Source organism: Mesoplodon densirostris, chromosome 3, assembly GCF_025265405.1.
Source record: "Mesoplodon densirostris isolate mMesDen1 chromosome 3, mMesDen1 primary haplotype, whole genome shotgun sequence".
Classification (NCBI taxonomy): domain Eukaryota; kingdom Metazoa; phylum Chordata; class Mammalia; order Artiodactyla; family Ziphiidae; genus Mesoplodon; species Mesoplodon densirostris.
This window is the reverse complement of record NC_082663.1, coordinates 127,607,576-127,627,927: the sequence shown is the minus strand read 5'-3', so window position 1 is coordinate 127,627,927 and position 20,352 is coordinate 127,607,576. Positions and strand designations below refer to the sequence as shown.

General features: G+C 39.3%; 1 protein-coding gene across 1 annotated transcript in view; it reads left to right on the top strand.

Moving 5' to 3' along the window:
• HTR4 (5-hydroxytryptamine receptor 4) overlaps positions 1 to 20,352 on the top strand; it is a 68,056-nt gene that overhangs the window by 8,221 nt on the left and 39,483 nt on the right. The window contains exons 2-3 of the mRNA XM_060094434.1: positions 3,966 to 4,091; positions 5,360 to 5,560. Coding sequence (XP_059950417.1) covers positions 3,966 to 4,091; positions 5,360 to 5,560 — 327 coding nt within the window. The remainder of the gene's footprint in view (positions 1 to 3,965; positions 4,092 to 5,359; positions 5,561 to 20,352) is intronic.

The window sequence follows — 20,352 nt, the reverse complement described above, 5'->3', positions numbered from 1 at the left end:
AGAGATATACCATGTTCTTGGATTGGAAGAATCAATATTGTGAAAATGACTATACTACCCAAAGCAATCTACAGATTCAGTGCAATCTCTATGAAATTACCAATGGCATTTTTTACAGAACTAGACAAAAAATCTTAAAATGTGTATGGATACACAAAAGTCCCCAAATAGCTAAAGCAGTCTTGAGGGAAAAAAATGTAGCTGGAGGATTTAGACTCCCTGACTTCAGACTACAGTACAAAGTACAGTAATCAAGACAATATGGTTCTGGTGCAAAAACAGAAACATAGATCAATGGAACAAGATAGAAAGCCCAGAGATAAACCCACGCACCTATGGTCAACTAATCTATGACAAAGGAGGCAAGGATATACAGTGGAGAAAAGACAGCCTCTTCAATAAGTGGTGCTGGGAAAACTGGACAGCTACATGTAAAAGAATGAAAGTAGAACACTCCCTAACACCATACACAAAAACAAACTCAAAATGGGTTAGAGACCTAACTGTAAGACCAACACTACAAAACTCTTAGAGGAAAACATAGGAAGAACACTCTGACATAAATCACAGCAAGATCTTTTTTTGATCCACCTCCCAGAGTAATGGAAAAAAGAACAAAAATAAACAAATGGGACCTAATGAAACTTAAAACTTTTGCAAAGCAAAGGAAACTACAATCAGGACAAAAAGACAACCCTCAGAGTGGCAGAAAATATTTGCAAACGAATCAACGGACAAAGGATTAATCTCTAAAATATATAAACAGCTCATGCAGCTCAATATTGAAAAAACAAACAACCCAATCCAAAAATGGGCAGAAGACCTAAATAGACATTTCTCCAAAGAAGATATACAGATTGCCAACAAACACATGAAAGAATGCTCAACATCATTAATCATTAGAGAAATGCAAATCAAAACTACAATGAGATATCATCTCACACCAGTCAGAATGGCCATCATCAAAAAATCTAGAAACAATAAATGCTGGAGAGGGTGTGGAGAAAAGGGAACCCTCTTGCACTGTTGATGGTAATGTAGATTGATACAGCCACTATGGAGAACAGTATGGAGGTTCCTTAAAAAACTAAAAATAGAATTACCATATGACCCAGCAGTCCCACGACTGGGCATATACCCAGAGAAAACCATAATTCAAAAAGACACATGCACCCCAGTGTTCATTGTGGCACTATTTACAGTAGCCAGGTCATGGAAGCAACCTAAATGCCTATCGACAGACGAATCAATAAAAAAGATGTGGCACATATATACAATGGAATATTACTCAGCCATAAAAAGGAACAAATTTGGGTCATTTGTTGAGATGTGGATGGATCTAGAGACTGTCATACAGAGTGAACTAAGAAAGAGAAAAACAAATATCGTATATTAATGCATGTATGTGGAACCTAGAAAAATGGTACAGATGAACTGGTTTGTAGGGCAGAAATTGAGACACAGATGTAGAGAACAAACGTATGGGCACCAAGGGGGGAAGCAGTGGGGTGGTGGGGGTGGTGTGATGAATTGGGAGATTGGGATTGACATGTATTCACTGATTTGTATAAAATTGATGACCAGTAAGAACCTGCTGTATAAGAAAATAAATAAAATTAAAAAATTAAAAAAAAACTTTTGGGTTACTTATTAATGAAGCATCCAGAGAACCTCCTTAATTTTTTTCCTATTTATTTTAACAAAATTTTCTAAGGAAAATTTATCATAAACATACAAGTACTTTTTAAAGCATGTTTTAAAGAGAATATTCTATATACTTAAAGTATCATCTCTTGGTTAATTAGTTGTTTAAGCAAAGAGGGTATATTTTGCTTTAAGAAGTTTTATTTATAATATGTAACTCTTATACAGTTAAGAGTTGTATGTTAAACGGACCAAAAAAACAACAACAAAGTATTGTGGAATGAATGAATGAATGCATAAATCTACTCTTATTTCAAAGGACCATCCTCAGATAGTTAAAAATAGCTTTTATGTCTCATCCTTGGGTCTTCTCTTGTCTAGGTAAAAGCTTTTCTATACCTGCAGCCTGTCTTCAAAGACATTGAAGGATAAACCTCACCATTATGAACACAGTGTCTTTCACTCAGCGAGTAATTGTGCACTTCCTATATACTGCATCTACCTTTACACTACACATGCTGTAGGTTAGACACTGTGCCAGGCGCTGGGAATTGTGGTGAAAAAGATAACCAAAAGTGAGTCTGTGGGGGTAGGGCACAGACAATAGCAGAAGTAATTTCAGATAACAATAAATGTTATAAAGAAAATGAAAAATGTTTGTTGGCTGTGGCACATTAAATGGGAGTTAATTTTAATCTGAGACCTGAATATTGAGAAGAAGCATTCCAGGAAGAAGGCAAAAGTGTAGAGACCTTGAGAGGGGAACAAGTTTCAGAGGGGCTCTGCGTCAGAGCCTCCGAGAAAGACAAGGAAAAGAGCATTATCACCTCCTTTATTGGACACTTTACCTCAATTAACATGGTCTAAAATCAAAATAGTTTTGGATAGCCAAAACATGCTCCTGAATTCTTTTTCCTCATTGAGTTAAATCTTACTTGTCCATCATTTGTACTGTCGGTAGTTGGAATTTAGGTGTGGAAGGGTGATTTAGATGGACGTACCTCAAATTTCTTTTCATCTGAACCCTAGCCATAAGGACTTCAGTGAAGCAATAAAACCACTTGTGAGTAGAGTGGAACTTTCTGACTCATTCCAGTTGTCACCTTGTCTTCCATTCCAGGCCTAATGGAAAAAGTTTTGGACAAAGCCAGAGCCCAGACTTCATGGGCTGCTGTGATTTGGGAGCAGCAACCATCTTGGTTTTCAGTCAGAAGAGCTCAGTAAAGACAGATCTTTCTTGGTTCAGTGGGAGCTGTGTTCCAAGTGGTGGCCTACAGAACAAGCAGCTTCTCCCAGACTAGCCACTAATGTGCTCTGACAACCCAGTTACCCTCTCTGGACCTTAGTTTCTCGGTATTGAAATGTGCGTTTGGGTCTAAGAGTTTTAAGATCCTTTGAAACTTCATTTAAAAAGAACATTTTACTACTCTATTAAAAATGAAATTTTTCCTGTAGCTTCTGAATAACCTGCATTCATTATGCTTTTATTGATAGGGAACACTCACTTCCAAGTTAGTGAGACAAAATGCTGAGTTGACAGTAGGAGGGCAGGGTTTATAGAATCAAATCAGTTGCTGAAATTTACAGGAACACAAATTTGAACTGTTATATTGCGCACCAAAAGAAATGTAGTTCAGGGCAGTGAAAGGAGTCCCTGAGTTTATTGATTGTCTGCTGTCTTTCCAATGGGCTTTGCAGAATATGGGATCAGTTTGTCCAAGTCAGCCATATAAGAACAACCTTCAGCCATGACCTACTCCTTGGACAGCCCACCTGCACACAGAAGCTTCTGCGTGGGCTGGGATGCGGTACTGAAAACAGGGTGGTCCTTGTATTCACACAGTGGTTCAAGTTACTGTCATTCACTCATTCAATGTCATCTTTCCTGCATTCGATAAATATGAATGATACATTGAAATTGAATTTGTCAGTGGATAAAACAGACAACATCCCTGCCCCATGGAGCTTACAACCTAGCTGAGTAGGTGTGCCAAACAAGAATCAACCAGAAAACATTTCTGAGCACAAGCTGAGATCAGTGCTTTGAAGGAAAGCCTCAAGTTCTCTGATGGAGAATCACTGTGCAATCTCAGGATAGTTAATCCACCTCTCTGAGCCTCCTCCTTCTCATTATTTAGGAGTTAACCAGGATAAGATGTAAAGTGACAAGTGCAGACATTGGCATATATTAGGTGCACAGTACATGTGTGTTGCAGCTTTGATAGTGAAGTTATCTTCCTGAAGATGAACGAGGAAAAGACTAATTTTCTTTCCTGTGTCTCAGAGTTTCCTTCAATTCTTTATGTTTGTGTGTCTTCCAGTTCCAAGGAGGGTTTTGGGTCAGTGGAGAAAGTCGTGCTGCTCACATTTCTGTCGGCTGTTATCCTGATGGCAGTCTTGGGGAACCTGCTGGTGATGGTGGCTGTGTGCAGGGACAGGCAGCTCAGGTGAGTCACGTGAGGCAACCTCGTGAGGAAACCTGGGTGGAGTTCTGGGCTCTCCCTGGAAAACTGAGGTCTGAATTTATAATTTCCATTATAATTTGTAATTATGAAGGGAAAAAGATTCATGGGAATGATGTTTGGAAAATAGAGCAGGGAAAAAATCACATATGATCCCATAGTTCTAACATAACCAGTAGTACAGGCACATAAGTGAATTTCTATCCTGTCTTTTTTCCTCTGTTTCCTATGTTGTTTTTTCTGTAATAGTTGTGATCACTCTATATATAATTGCTGAGAGCACATCTAATCTAACCTCCGCACTTTATTAATTGGTTCAGAGAAAGGGTAGCTGACTAGTAGTTGATCTAGGATTTAAACATGGGTCTTCTGCTCTTTCCGCTTCATCCTTGACTGCAATTAGAATCACTTAAAGACCCTTTTAAAATTACTAATATGTGGCATGAGTATGTCCCATGCAATATTTGTGATATACTTATATAAGAAAATTATTCGTTGTTTATCTGAAATTCAAATTTAACTGGGCGCCCTATATTTTATCTGGCAAACTTGGGGGTGGGTAAGTGGGTTAATCACACAGAGTCCCTGAACTAATTGATCTGGGGTGAGACCTGGGCATCAATACTTAGAAAAATTTACTAGGTGATTCTAGTGTGCAGCCTAGATTAAGAGCCACCAAGCTGTAAAAGGGGATAAAACACGCAGTCCTATCTCATCTGCTGCTTCCTCTTTAAGCAAGACATGCTCTAATCAAGAAAGTGTAAAAACTAAATTCTAACAAGTGTGACAAATGTGAGGCACATGGTAGTCAAAGAGTGGAAGACGGTGGAATTTGACACTTTTTTTTAAGGGGGCCCTTTGGGAGGGTGTTCTGAGAATGACTAAACCGAGGCCTAAAGGGTAGATGGGGTGTAATTAAGCCAATGGTGGGGAGAGAGAGCACCCTGTAAAAACCCTTGAGAGGGACTCTCTGCATTGGGGGCTCAAATCAGGCCAGTGTGGTCACAGGCGAGGGCAAGAGAGGACTTCTGGTTCAAGGGGGTCTGGAGAAGTCTGAAGTGACTGGACCATGCATGTGACAGAAGGGGAAACTGAATCTCACAGAATATGTTGCACATCTGACTTTTCTTCCCTCCCTTCTTTCCTTCTTTCTTTGCTTCCTTTCCCCCCTCTTTTCTCTCCTGCTCCTTTCCCCCTAACCTCCTTCCTTCATCCTTCCCACTGCTTCCTTCCTTATACTTTTCCACCCACAGGAAAATAAAAACCAATTATTTCATTGTGTCTCTTGCCTTTGCGGATCTGCTGGTGTCAGTGCTGGTGATGCCCTTTGGTGCCATTGAGCTGGTTCAAGACATCTGGATTTATGGGGAGATGTTTTGCCTCGTCCGGACATCTCTAGATGTCCTGCTCACAACGGCATCGATTTTTCACCTGTGCTGCATTTCTCTGGATAGGTAAGGCCAGAGCCATTTGTGTAGTGGAGCTCCATGCTGGAGACAACAGCCGGATGGCTATTGGGCTGTGTCTTTCTTTCTTCCCTAATTCGTTAGAGGAAATGAATCTCAGAGAGGTAAATCTGGCTATTCACATATTCATTTACTCTCCAGATTTAGCACAGCACCCTTTTTAGTCAGGCATTCTCTAAGGTGCTGCAGACGTAGAGATTAGTAAGGCCAAGAACCTGCCTGCAAGGAGCTTACAGTCTAAGCTGCAATCATGTTTCCCACAGATAGAGCCCTAAGTTGTATACTGATGGCACGAAGAAAATTGTGACGATGCTGAGAAGCAAGAATTAATCTCTCTGCCCAATAGGCAGCAGGGTGGTTCAGAATGATAGTATTCTGTTTGAACATGACCTTCTGAAAATGTGTCTGTATCATCATTTTGTGTGCATATTTAGGTTTGTGCCTGTGACTGGGGAGGCTCTTTTCCAGAAAATCAGAGGTGATTATAAAATCCCTAATAATTGTTTGCTTTTTGGACCCAAGCTAGCATTTCATTCTTGTTGCATAAATGTGTTCTTCTTCACATTTGACTTCAGGAGGCCTAATGATTTCTATCTTTGCCTCATTTGTTGGAGGTGCATGTTTACCATTTGTATCAGCGCTTTTCATTTTCCAATTCTTGCTTATTTATATTCAATAATAAAGTCAGAATGCAGTTGAAAAGTCAGACGATTACACTAACATATGCTGCCATCACTGTAGTCATATCTTTTTTTTGATACGTACTATTTTAATGTTAAAGAAAAGAGAACAAAGAGACAAATGTCAAAAATACTCCAGATATTCAGATAAGGTTTATAAAGTGATCAAATCTGTTTGTAAAAGGCTCTTATTAATATTTGTCTTGTGCAATGATAAGGGAACAGGGTGCTCTGACATAAAATTGTTAAATAATTCTAGGAATATTTATATTAAGAATTTTACACATTTTGTCCATTTATTGTGCTGTGCTCGTCGATGCTTATATTCCTTGCTCAGGAGAGGTTAAGGGGATAGAGTTCCAAAGGATTTGAATTAGAAGTAACCCAGGGGCTAAAGTTGGGACAAAAAGTTACTTGGGACATTAGGAAGAATCATTACCATGAATAAATTATCTCTAACCTATGTATCAAGTTCAATTCCTGTGATGAAACAAATGGTTTTTCCACTTTGCCACATTCTTCTTATTTCTTTTTGGCTCCAAGAATGTATTTGATTTGTGGAAAATCTAGTGGCAAAGACATTTATACAAAATTGTTTGTAGTACGTTAGTTGCTAAAAGGTTTGATAGGAACCATTTGGTTAGAGAAGAAAACAATCTCCAGGTAATCTTGTTTTTTGCTTCCCTCTCCAACTTCTTTTTTTTTTTTTATGTCTTTATTGGAGTATAATTGCTTTACAATGGTGTGTTAGTTTCTGCTTTATAACAAAGTGAATCAGTTATACATATGTTCCCATATCTCTTCCCCCTTGCGTCTCCCTCCCTCCCACCCTCCCTATCCCACCCCTCCAGGCGGTCACAAAGCACCGATCTGATCTCCCTGTGTTATTCAGCTGCTTCCCACTAGCTATCTACCTTACGTTTGGTAGTGTATATATGTCCATGCCTCTCTCTCGCTTTCTCACAGCTTACCCTTCCCCCTCCCCATATCCTCAAGTCCATTCTCTAGTAGGTCTGTGTCTTTATTCCTGTCTTACCCCTAGGTTCTTCATGACATTTTTTTTCTTAAATTCCATATATATGTGTTAGCATACGGTATTTGTCTTTCTCTTTCTGACTTACTTCACTCTGTATGACAGACTCTAGGTCTATCCACTTCATTATAAATAACTCAATTTTGCTCCTTTATATGGTTGAGTAATATTCCATTGTATATATGTGCCACATCTTCTTTATCCATTCATCCGATGATGGACACTTAGGTTGTTTCCATCTCCGGGCTATTGTAAATAGAGCTGCAATGAACATTTTGGTACATGTCTCTTTTTGAATTATGATTTTCTCAGGGTATATGCCCACTAGTGGGATTGCTGGGTCATATAGTCATATCTTAAGGGTAGTTCCCAAAAGAAAGTGTGGTGTGAAATATCTCATGTTATCAGAATTGCCAGGGACAATCTCTTACTGTCTCTTGATTAGTCCAGAAGACCCAGCTTTCCACCTAGTCTTGGGATAGGTCACTGTTTCTTTAATAGAGGAATAGGAAGAATAGTTGACTTAAAATTAGAGATTGTGCTATATCTAAAATATGTACCTTTTACTCATGAACCTAGTGGCAGGGCAGGAATAAAGATGCAGACGTAGAGAACAGACTTGAGGAAGGGGAAGAGGTGCGGGGGAAGGGGAAGCTGGGACGAAGTGAGACAGTGGCATGGACATATATACACACTACCAAGTGTATAATGGATAGCTAGTGGGAAGCTGCTGCATAGCACGGGGGATCAGCTTGATGCTTTGTGACAACCTAGAGGGGTGGGATAGGGAGGGTGGGAGGGAGGCTCAAGAGGGAGGGGATAGGGGGATATATGTATACATATAGCTGATTCACTTTGTTGTACAGCAGAAACTAACACACCATTGTAGAGCAATTATACTCCAATAAAGATATAAACATTTTTTTAAATAAAATAAAATATGTACCTTTATACACTAAAATCAGAGTTTTCCCAGATAATTACTCATGCTGCGAAAGATCCTTAGGGACTGAAACCAGCGGAGGGAACAGCAAATTCATCTCCTATTTTATGGAACAGGTGCTTATTGATTAGAATGGCATGCGTAATGGCCTGCTCTATTTAAATTGTACATGTTCTCTCTCTCTTGCTCTGCCAAGAATGTATAGATGAATGTACGTAATTTAAATGCAATGTATAATGAGATTCCACTCTACAACTAGAGATGGTAACATGGGTAAAACAGAACTGTTGGTTGGCAGGCAGAACCATAGTGTCACAGTTTGAAATTTGTGTTTATTAGCTTATTTACAACAACCTGATTTCAGTGCATGAAAGACTTTTTAAGACAGTCGGTATATACTGTAAAAAAAAGTTCATATTAGAAAAAATAAAATGTGAGGAAACAGAAAATATATGGACATCCTGCAGGGTAGCCTGCGTGTGATCATTGCCAAAATAAGTGGTGAGACTGAAAGTATTATAGGAACTTGGAGAAGGCAAAGCTGAGGAGATCAGAGCACCTGGAGGTAACCTTGAGGTTTGGGCAAAAAGCCTGAGCGGGTGGGGAGTGAAGAATAGGGGAAAACTTAAAATCATCTTCCTGATGTGGATGGTTTTCTCTGGGCAGCCTTGAGAGAAGGAATGAAGGTTTCCTAGGAAGGTTTGGCTTCAGAGTTCCAGGTTGACTATCACCTTTCGAAACCATGAAATTTTCCCTGAGTAGGCCTCAGTTGTCATGAAGCAGTATGGGCTGGTAATTAAGAACCATCGGCTTTAGAACTGAGGTAATCCGGGTTCAAATCCCAGTTCAGCCAGGTTTTAGCTCTGAGAATGGTGATAAGTTACTAAGCCTTGCTGAGCCTCGGTTTTCTTACCTCTGAAAATGTGGGCAGTAGCACCAATTTTATGGGATGGCAGTTAGGGTGGTGAAGTTAGATGATCCATTTAAGGCATAGCATTGGCCCAGCTTGGTGCAGCCCTCCATGTTAGTGGATGTTAGTTCCAGTTTCTTGTAACTATCCATACAACTCCTGATCTTTCTTACCAAACTTGGACCTCCTCCTCAATTAATGGCTTTTCCAGCAGCTGCCACATCCAGAAACCAGGTAGTTACTCTTAACGTGGTTTTCCCTTATCCCCTACATTTAAATAATGACAAGTCCTACTGATTTTTCTTCCTGCACAGATCCTAGTCTATTTCTTCCCATTTCTGTCATCCTAGTGCAAACTAATATCATCTCTTGTATGTCACTGCAACAATCTTCCATTTTATCCCCACTAATTTATCCTCTTATTTTATCCCTGCTAATCTGCTTGATACTTACAAGATCTCATAGCATCTTTTAATACTGCAGCTCTTATCCCATTGTTCCTTTGCTTAAAACCCTTCAATGGCTGTTCATTGCACTGAGGATAAGACCAAACTCCTTGACCTGTAGGGTTTTGCACCATCTATTTCCTGTCTGTGTTCCCATCCCCATGTCATGCCCTTCATGCCCTTCACCAGCTTCGCTCTTGACATGTTTTCTCTTTTTCCAGTGCTCTGTGCTCAGCCACTTCAGCCTTGGCTCATGCCTCTGCCCAGAAGGCTCCTTTGCTCCCTCCTCTCTTGAATGTCTTTCACATTTTAGCTCAATCCTCTCTTCCTTGCAGAAGTCCTCTCTGAGCCAATCAAAACCATCCTTCTCCTTTGAAAGCTTAGTGCAATTGTGATTAAAACCACAGTTGATTTTTCTTTAATTTTTTCTTAAATGTCTCTATCTCCCCCAATGGGAAAAAGATCAAGGACATGAATAAGGACAAGGCTCCTCCCCTCACAGAACTTACCTTTTAATTGGGAGATTGATAGTTAACCAGTAATTACATAAACACTGATTTAGATATTTTATAAACACCATTGAACAAATGGACCGTTCAGCACATTCTCTTTTTTGTGTGTGTGGTACGCGGGCCTCTCACTGTTGTGGCCTCTCCCGTTGCAGAGCACAGACTCTGGACGCGCAGGCTCAGTGGCCATGGCTCACGGGCCCAGCCACTCCACGGCACGTGGGATCTTCCCAGACCGGGGCACGAACCCGTGTCCCCTGCATCTGCAGGCGGACTCTCAACCACTGCGCCACCAGGGAAGCCCCCACATTCTCTTTTTTTAATAGTTCTGCCAATAATTCCATTTCCTTCTCTGATAGTGGACATCAAAATTCTAATACTGTAAGTTAAATGGAGTCAAATGGTTTTGTTTTCTTCTGGGAGTCTTGGAAACTTGCCATTTATCTCCCATCATTTCCTGTCCCAAGAGTGACATTCTCATTGAGGTAGAAGGTTCACTCTGGATGTTACAGGACATTTTAGCCTGAAAGAGTATGATTTATTTACATCTAGCTTCTATTTTGCTGTATTCCTCCCAGCATGACAATTGGGCTGTCATGAGACAGCCTGAAGTACAGAGTGAATGTCTCAGAGAGGTGTGATGTTGCTGCTCGCCAAGTGACTCCTAGCAAGATACCTTGTCCTTCTCTCTAAAGCTGCCCTGAGTCTTTGGGGGTGACATACAGGGTAGTACCTCTCGAGTAAGAATGCTCACCTTGATTCCTAATTCCACCCAGATGGCAGACTTCTGTATCAAAGTAAAAATGCAAGACTTCATTAATATATTATTGAATGCATTTCTCCAACCACCATCTTCTATCCACTGTGTTTCCTGGTACTTTGAGAATCGAAACCTATTAATGAAAGTTTATTGACTCATTAGAAGTATTTTCCAGAATATGATTGAAATACATGCATCATATAGTATGGGTCATGGGAGGTCAAAAACTGCATTAAAGCTTTACATACAGTTGATTATTTTAAATCTAAAGTTACTGTGAAAATTAAAACCAACCAAGTATTTGTAACAGTACTGGTTTTTAATGTGGAATATAATGCAGCCATTAAAAACCATGAAAAATAGCTCATGTGTTGTCCTAGAAAGATATCACTGGTTTATTATGTGGGGAAAAAAAAAGCAAGTTTCAGATTCTAATGTTTAGAATAATTCCACTTTTATAAAGTAAATATATAGATGTTTGTATCTGGGTGTACATGAATGAGTGAGTGTGAGAGAGAGTAGGAATGAAATTGTACCAAACTATTAACAATGGTTATATGGGCGCAGTAGGGGGTAGTGTTGGCTAGGCTGGATGGTCATTTGGATTTTGGTTGGGAGCCTTCATTTTTACTAATTTCTGAAATATGTATTCAGTTTTCTCTTTGCTAGAAGTTAATACTTCTTGAATGTAAGCAAGTCCACAATAGCCTTTTAGCTGAAGGTGCTCCTGGGACAGCACATTCCTCAAATCACTGAGAACATTCTGACTTTAGTGTTAGAAGTTCCCTCTGAGGTCAGAACAAGGTGGGGAGCATGGTCATCTTTCTGACCAGTGAGTTCTCTCTGCTTCCTCACAAAATGCCCTAGAATCTCCCCCCAAGGGAGCCTTTACCATCTCCTGTTGGCAGATTCTTCCTCACGAGGACCCTCACCTTCATCTTCGATCACCGCTCCCCAGTTCATGACCTTGTGTTTGATCTATTCCGACAAGATCTTTTATAATCATCACAGTTTTAAAAATCATAATAATAATACCTGAGCATTGTAAAAAAAAAAGTCATCATTTCACAAGTAAAAATGTAAAAATGTCCCCATTTCTTCCTCTCCACTTCCACCGCTGTACACCCTAGAGTTAACAACTGTAAATAGTAGCCCCCTCTAGATCCCAGTCATTTCATATACAATAAGCAGACTTGTTATGAACATGTTTTTAGTTTATTCAAATGGGTTTATGTTTTAAATAAGACTTTGAAGAGGGCTTTCTCTGTATATATCCTAATGAATTGCCTGAGTATAGTGTTTTTACCAACTTCTCGGATGATGTATTACTAAGGTCTTTTTCAGCATCATGTAACAGAAAATAAACATTGGTTCATAGCTGAAAAGTCAGACTTCAGACATGGCCCTGCAGGGCTTGAACATTATCATCTAGTCTAGCTCTCTCCCTGTGTCTCTGTCTCCCTCTCCTTTTTGTCTCCTTCTTTCCTTCTCTTTCTCTCTGTGTCTCCCTCTCTGTCTCTATTTCTCTATGTCTGTACCCATATTTATATCTCTCCCTTTGTCCCTATGCTGTTTTGTTGTTGGATTCATTCTCAGGCTGTGTTCAGAAAAGTAGCTATAGGCAAACATGTGTCTTAAACCATCGTTAACTCATGAGTCCAAAGAAGAGAAACAAAGGCTGTTTCTCATTGAAGAACTTTGGTGGCTTTGCTTGAGTCAGACACTCTCCTCATGACTAACCATCGTGGGGTGGGGATGACACATCAGGTTGCTGGTCAGAGGTGAGGCACTGTGACTGCCAGCTTTACCAGAAGCATATGTTGCGGGAAAATGGCATTTCTCTCCAGAAAGAGGGATGTTGGACGGACGAGGATAGCAGATATCAACTTCTCTTAAGCTGACCAAAGGACTTACAGGTATCTTTATGGAGCCTCCACAACATGACAGAGGTGTGTCATCCCCAAGTCTTCTTTATATTATGCCACATATTGCTAGATCCTTCCACTGGCTTCATATGCCATACTTCTCAGACTTTTAACCATTCCTATCCTCTTTCTCTGATCATGCTGTATTTTGCCCTGCATTTGGCTCAAATGTAGTTCCCTTTAAAAAAGCTATTTCACTTCATTGAGGATACCATCATCTATAGCATTGCAAGATTTTCTCTTTGATACGTCCATCTGAATTGTCACCCTTCCTCTTGGCAGCCCAGGAATTTGATGTGTTTTATCTGCAAAAATCCTCCCACAGTTTCTCAGTCACAGATGTTCTTTTAAGACAGTTTTGCTTGTACAGTAAAACATACAATTCTGACTCAAAAGATTGCATATTTCATCCCGTGCTGGAGATAAGTGTGCCTACATTTCTTTTTTTTTTTTTTTTTTTTTTTAATTAATTAATTTTTTTATTTTACAAATTTAATCAGTTATACATATACATATGTTCCCATATCCCCTCCCTTTTGCGTCTCCCTCCCACCCTCCCTATCCCACCCCTCCAGGCGGTCACAAAGAACCGAGCTGATCTCCCTGTGCTATGCGGCTGCTTCCCACTAGCTATCTACCTTACGTTTGGTAGTGTATATATGTCCATGCCGCTCTTTCACTTTGTCACAGCTTACCCTTCCCCCTTCCCATGTCCTCAAGTCCATGCTCTAGTAGGTCTGTGTCTTTATTCCTGTCTTACCCCTATGTTCTTGGTGCCTACATGTCTTAACGATCTCCCTGGAGCATAACTCAATTTTGCAATGTATAAATGAAAAGTGTCTTGTCACTGTGAACTAGTGTCACACAGTTACATTTGTTTTCCCAATAGGATTGAAATACATTTCTGCAAGGAGTGGGGATTATAAGTTTCCCCTTCTCACATACTCTTTGAGGTTCATGCTTTGTATGTAATAATAATATTTGTTGAGTTTCATGCTAGAGGATATGAAATCTTATTTTTATATTAATTTCATCAAATATTTATTGAGTGCTTACTAATTGCCACAAGGTGAGTAGAGCGCTGGAGGTGCAGTGGTGAACAATCAGAAAAGCTCTGAATCACAGAGATTTTAGTCCAGTGGAGAATACAGATAGTGAATAGGTAATTATAGTAAAATTGGTGGTCATTGAAATAGAATAAGGGGAAGTCAAGGAAGTTGTTGGAGCACGTGACCTCCAGTGCAGGGGAAGCTTTCAGAAGAAGTGATGCTGAAGCTGGGATCTGTAGATGATGTAGATGCCAGTAGGTGAAGGGGGAGAGGGTGAGGTATGGGGAGCGACAGTTCAAGAAATCAGCATGTGCAAAGCCCCAGAGGTCTTTCAGTTTCACATTATCAAATATAGGCTAAATCCTTAGCTTATCTTTCAGTCCTTTTCCCAGAATTATCCTCAGTCTTTGTCTTTCCTATCTCTACTCCCACCCATGAGTGGTCTGTTATCATTTCCTGAGTATGGTGTGTTTCCACATAATTCCATGTTGCACCTGTGTCTTGAGTTCCTTTTCTTTTCCTGGTGGACATCCACCCTTCTTCAATACTCACCTTCTCCACTAACTGGCTGAGCTTCATTCCCAAAGAAAATTTGTTACTTCTTTCTCTGAGCTCCCATAGAATGTTAAATATTAACATAGCAGTTATCACTCATTTTAATAATTGGTTTATTTATCTGTCTCACCCTAGACTACCAGCTCCTTGAGAGTCAGCCTTTATCTCATCTGTTTCTGTGTTCTTCTTACAGATCCCCAGTAGCTGCTCCAGGCATGTTTAGCTGAGCATAGAATGCTCTCAGATGTGACTTGTGGTTTGATATAACTTTAGTGTTAGCTTTTCTATCCTCTTAGAAATCTTGATATATAGATATATAAGAACGAGGCCTGGGGTGCTAGGTTTCCTGGATTCAATCCCAGATTGACCAGTTACCAACTGTATGATCTTAAGGAAGTTATTGAAATTCTCTGGGTTTAATCTTCTCATCAGCAAAATTGTATTAATTATAGTATATTCCATTTGGAGTTTGTGAAGACTAAATTACTGATTATATGCAAAGAACGTAAACTAGTGTGTGGCCTCTAGTAAGCATTCAATAAATGTTAACTACAGTTATTATTCCATTATTGTTTCCCTTTCCCAATGCAAATTCCTGCTATTGTGGCACCCTGCTATTGTGGGTGCCTTCCTAGACACTGATACTTGTCTTTTTCTTCCTATTTGCATAGCTGAGTGTCCTTCAAGGTTAGACCCTCAGCCTTCCAGACCTGGGTATCTCCCTTCTCTTTTTTGGAGACCTCACCCATCCTGTGGCTTTGCTTGCACCTCTGCCCTCATCTCTCCTGCAGTCTTGTCCCATGCTGGGTCCTCTGGCCTCTGTTGAACAGCTAGCTGCCTGTTCGACATCTTGCCTTAAGCATCTTTCTGTCTTCTCAAACCCAGTGTGCTCAAAGTGGAAATTTCCATCATAAACAGATATCCTCTTCTACTTTGTACATCAAAGGTGCATTTATTAGTCAACTTTCAGTCATTTAAAGGTAATTCTCTGAGGACATCTTTAATTTATCTACCATGACCATCTGGATGCCAAGTCATAGCTATATTTTCATAAATATCTTTCAGATCCATCTTCCTCCTCTTTATACATTTTTTCATCCAATTTCAGATTATTGCAGTAGCTTCTTAGTTATTATTCCTGTGTATTATCTTATCTATCAGGTTAATCTTTAAATGTCTTTTTTCTTGTGTCCTCAGCTTAAAAAGCTTAAGGGGCACTGCATACTTTCCTTCCTCTTCCTAGATAGGGTTACTTTTGTCTAGCCTTGCTTTTTGTCAGCATTACCAGGGCATGGACTTTGGCAAATGTAGGTTTAAGTCCCAGTTCTACCATATCCTGGCTGTGTGATGTTGGGCAAATGGATTAAATTCTCTGGGCCTCAGTTTCCTTATATTTAAAATGTGGATGTTGAATGTTGCCTTGCAGAGTTGCTGTAGGAATTAGATATAATGTAGAATATACTTCTGACACAGAGTATGTTCTCAAAAAATAGGTGGTGTGTATAGTAGGAATAGTAGTAATTGTAGCAGAGAAGGAAGTGGATAATTATTACAGTTAGAGAAATGCTATGTCACAGATATCTCCAAGGTACTATAAAAAACCAGGGCAGAGGGAGTTCCCTGGCAGTCCAGTGGTTAGGACTTGGCTCTTTCACAGCTGGGGCCTGGGTTCACTCCCTGGTTGGGAAACTAAGATCCCGCAAGTAACGTGGCATGGCCAAAAAAAACCCCCCAAGAAACAAAAAAAACAGGACAGAGATGGAGAACCAATCCATATCTCTGACAGAAGGGAGTCTCTCCCTTGTGGTCCCTATTCATGATCTCATGTTGATGCATGCTAGATATTTTATGTGACAGCTCCTGGCTCCGAGAAACGAAGGGTCCTCTTAACAACTGGGCCTCGGACTGCCATACAACACTTCCAATGTACTCTGTTGGTCAAACGAGTCACAGGGCAGCCATGTGGGAAGGGGGCAGATGCCTTACCTCTGGATGAGAGAAGTGGCCATCCTTTTTTTTTTTTCTTTTTTAACATCTTTATTGGAGTATAATTGCTTTACAATGGTGTTAGTTTCTGCTTTATAAGAAAGTGAATCAGTTATACATATACATATATCCCCATATCTCTTCCCTCTTGCATCTCCCTCCCTCCCACCCTCCCTATCCCACCCCTCTAGGAGGTCACAGAGCACGGAGCTGATTTCCTGTGCTATGCGGATGCTTCCTACTAGCTATCTATTTTACATTTGGTAGTGTATATATATCCATGCCACTCTCTCACTTTGTCACAGCTTACCCTTCCCCCTCCCCTTGTCCTCAAGTCCATTCTCTACGTCTGTGTCTTTATTCCTGTCCTGACCCTAGGCTCTTCGGAACCTTTTTTTTTTTTTTGATTCCATATATGTGTGTTAGTATACGGTATTTGTTTTTCTCTTTCTGACTTGCTTCACCCTGTATGACAGACTCTGGGTCCATCTGTCTCACTACAAATAACTCAATTTCGTTTCTTCTTATGGCTGAGTAATATCCCATTGTATATATGTGCCACATCTTCTTTATCCATTCATCTGTCGATGGACACTTAGGTTGCTTCCATGTCCAAGCTATTATAAATAGAGCTGCAATGAACATTTTGGTACATGACTCTTTTTGAATTATGATTTTCTCAGGGTATATGCCCAGTAATGGGATTGCTGGGTCATATGGTAGTTCTATTTTTAGTTTTTTAGGAACCTCCATACTGTTCTCCATAGTGGCTGTATCAATTTACATTCCCACCAACAGTGCAAGAGGGTTCCCTTTTCTCCACACCCTCTCCAGCATTTATTGTTTGTAGATCTTTTGATCATGGCCATTCTGACCAGTGTGAGATGATATCTCATTGTAGTCTTGATTTGCATTTCTCTAATGATTAATGATGTTGAGCATTCTTTCATGTTCTTCTTGGCCATCTGTATATCTTCTTTGGAGAAATGTCTCTTTAGGTCTTCTGCCCATTTTTGGATTGGGTTGTTTGTTTTTTTGATATTGAGCTGCATGAGTTGCTTGTATGTTTTGGAGATTAATACTTTGTCAGTTGCTTCATTTACAAATATTTTCTCCCATTCTGAGGGTTGTCTTTTGTCTTGTTTATGGTTTCCTTTGCTGTGCAAAAGCTTTGAAGTTTCATTAGGTCCCATTTGTTTATTTTTGTTCTTATTTCCATTTCTCTAGGAGGTGGATCAAAAAGGATCTTGCTGTGATTTATGTCATAGAGTGTTCTACCTATGTTTTACTCTAAGAGTTTGATGTTGTCTGCCCTTACATTTAGGTCTTTAATCCGTTCTGAGTTTATTTTTGTATATGGTATTAGGGAGTGTTCTAATTTCATTCTTTTATATGTAGCTGTCCAGTTTTCCCAGCACCACTTATTGAAGAGACTGTCTTTTCTCCATTGTATATCCTTGCCTCCTTTGTCATAGATTAGTTGACCATAGGTGCGTGGGTTTATCTCTGGGCTTTCTGTCTTGTTCCATTGATCTATATTTCTGTTTTTGTGCCAGTACCATACTGTCTTCATTACTGTAGCTTTGTAGTATAGTCTGAAGTCCGGGAGCCTGATTCCTCCAGCTCCATTTTTCGTTCTCAAGATTGTTTTGGCTATTCGGGGTCTTTTGTGTTTCATACAAATTGTGAAATTTTTTGTTCTAGTTCTCTGAAAAATGCCATTGGTAGTTTGACAGGGACTACATTGAATCTATAGATTGCTTTGGGTAGTACAGTCCTTTTCACAATGTTCATTCTTCCAATCCAAGAACATGGTATATCTCTCCATCTGATTGTAACATCTTTAATTTCTTTCATCAGTGTCTTATAGTTTTCTGCATACAGTTGTTTTGTCTCCTTAGGTAGGTTTATTCCTAGGTATTTTATTCTTTTTGTTGCATTGGTAAATGGGAGTGTTTCCTTAATTTCTCTTTTAGATTTTTCATCATTAGTGTATAGGAATGCAAGAGATTTCTGTGCATTAATTTTGTATCCTGCTACTTTACCAGATTCATTGATTAGCTCTTGTAGTTTTCTGGTAACATCTTTCGGATTCTCTATGTATAACATCATGTCATCTGCAAACAGTGACAGCTTAACTTCTTCTTTTGCAATTTGGATTCCTTTTATTTCTTTATCTTCTCTGATTGCTGTGGCTAGAGCTTCCAAAACTGTGTCGAATAATAGTGGTGAGAGTGGACAACCTTGTCTTGTTCCTGATCTTAGAGGACATGGTTTCAGTTTTTCACCATTGAGAATGATGTTGGCTGTAGGTTTGTCATATATGGCCTTTATTATGTTGAGGTAGGTTCCCTCTATGCCTACTTTCTGGAGGGTTTTTATCATAAATGGGTGTTGAAATTTGTCAAAAGCTTTTTCTGCATCAATTGAGATGGTCATATGGTTTTTCTCCTTCAATTTGTTAATATGGTTTATCACATTGATTGATTTGCATACATTGAAGAATCCTTGCATTCCTGGGATAAACCCCACTTGATCATGGTGTATGATCCTTTTAATGTGCTGTTGGATTATGTTTTGCTAGTATTCTGATGAGGATTTTTGCATCTATATTCATCAGTGATATTGGCATATAGTTTTCTTTTTTGTGTGACATCTTTGTCTGGTTTTGGTATCAGGGTGATGGTTGCCTCGTAGAATGAGTTTGGGAGTGTTCCTCCCTCTGCTATATTTTGGAAGAGCTTGAGAAGGATAGGTGTTAGCTCTTCTCTAAATGTTTGATAGAATTTGCCTGGGAAGCTATCTGGTCCTGGGCTTTTGTTTGTTGGAAGATTTTTAATCAGAGTTTCAATTTCAGTGCTTGTGATTGGTCTGTTTATATTTTCTATTTCTTCCTGGTTCAGTCTTGGAAGGTTGTGCTTTTCTAAGAATGTGTCCATTTCTTCCAGGTTGTCCATTTTATTGGCATATAGTTGCTTGTAATAATCTCTCATGATCCTTTGTATTTCTGCAGTGTCAGTTGTTACTTCTTCTTTTTCATTTCTAATTGAATTGATTTGAGTCTTCTCCCTTTTTTTCTTGATGGTCTGGCTAATGGTTTATCAATTTTGTTTATCTTCTCAAAGAACCAGCTTTTAGTTGTATTGAGCGTTGCTATCATTTCCGTCATTTCTTTTAAATTTATTTCTGATCTGATCTTTATGGTTTCTTTCCTTCTGCTATCTTTGGGGGTTTTTTGTTCTTCTTTCTCTAATTGCTTTAGGTGTAAGGTTAGGTTATTTATTTGAGATGTTTCTTGTTTCTTGAGGTAGGATCGTATTGCTATAAACAATACAATGGAATTGCTTTTGCTGCATTCCATAGGTTTTAGGTCATCGGGTTTTCATTGTCATTCGTTTCTAGGTATTTTTTATTTCCTCTTTGATTTCTTCAGTGTTCTCTTGGTTATTTATTAGTGTATTATTTAGCCTCCACATGTTTATATTTTGTACAGATTTTTTTCCTGTAATTGATATCTAGTCTCATAGTGTTGTGGTCAGAAAAGATAGTTGATATGATTTCAAGTTTCTTAAATTTACCAAGGCTTGATCTGTGACTCAAGATATGATCTATCCTGGAGAATGTTCCATGAGCACTTGAGAAGAAAGTGTATTCTGTTGTTTTGGGACAGAATGTCCTGTAAATATCAAGTCCATCTTGTTTAATGTATCATTTAAAGCTTGTGTTTCCTTATTTATTTTTATTTTGGATGGTCTATCCATTGGTGAAAGTGGAGTGTTAAAGTCATCTACTATGATTGTGTTACTGTCGATTTCCCCTTTTATGGCTGTTAGCATTTGCCTTATATATTGAGGTGCTCCTATGTTGGGTGCATAAATGTTTACAGTTGTTATATCTTCTTTCTCTTGGATTGATCCCTTGATCATTGTGTAGTGTCCTTCTTTGTCTCTTGTAATAGTCTTTATTTTAAAGTGTATTTTGTGT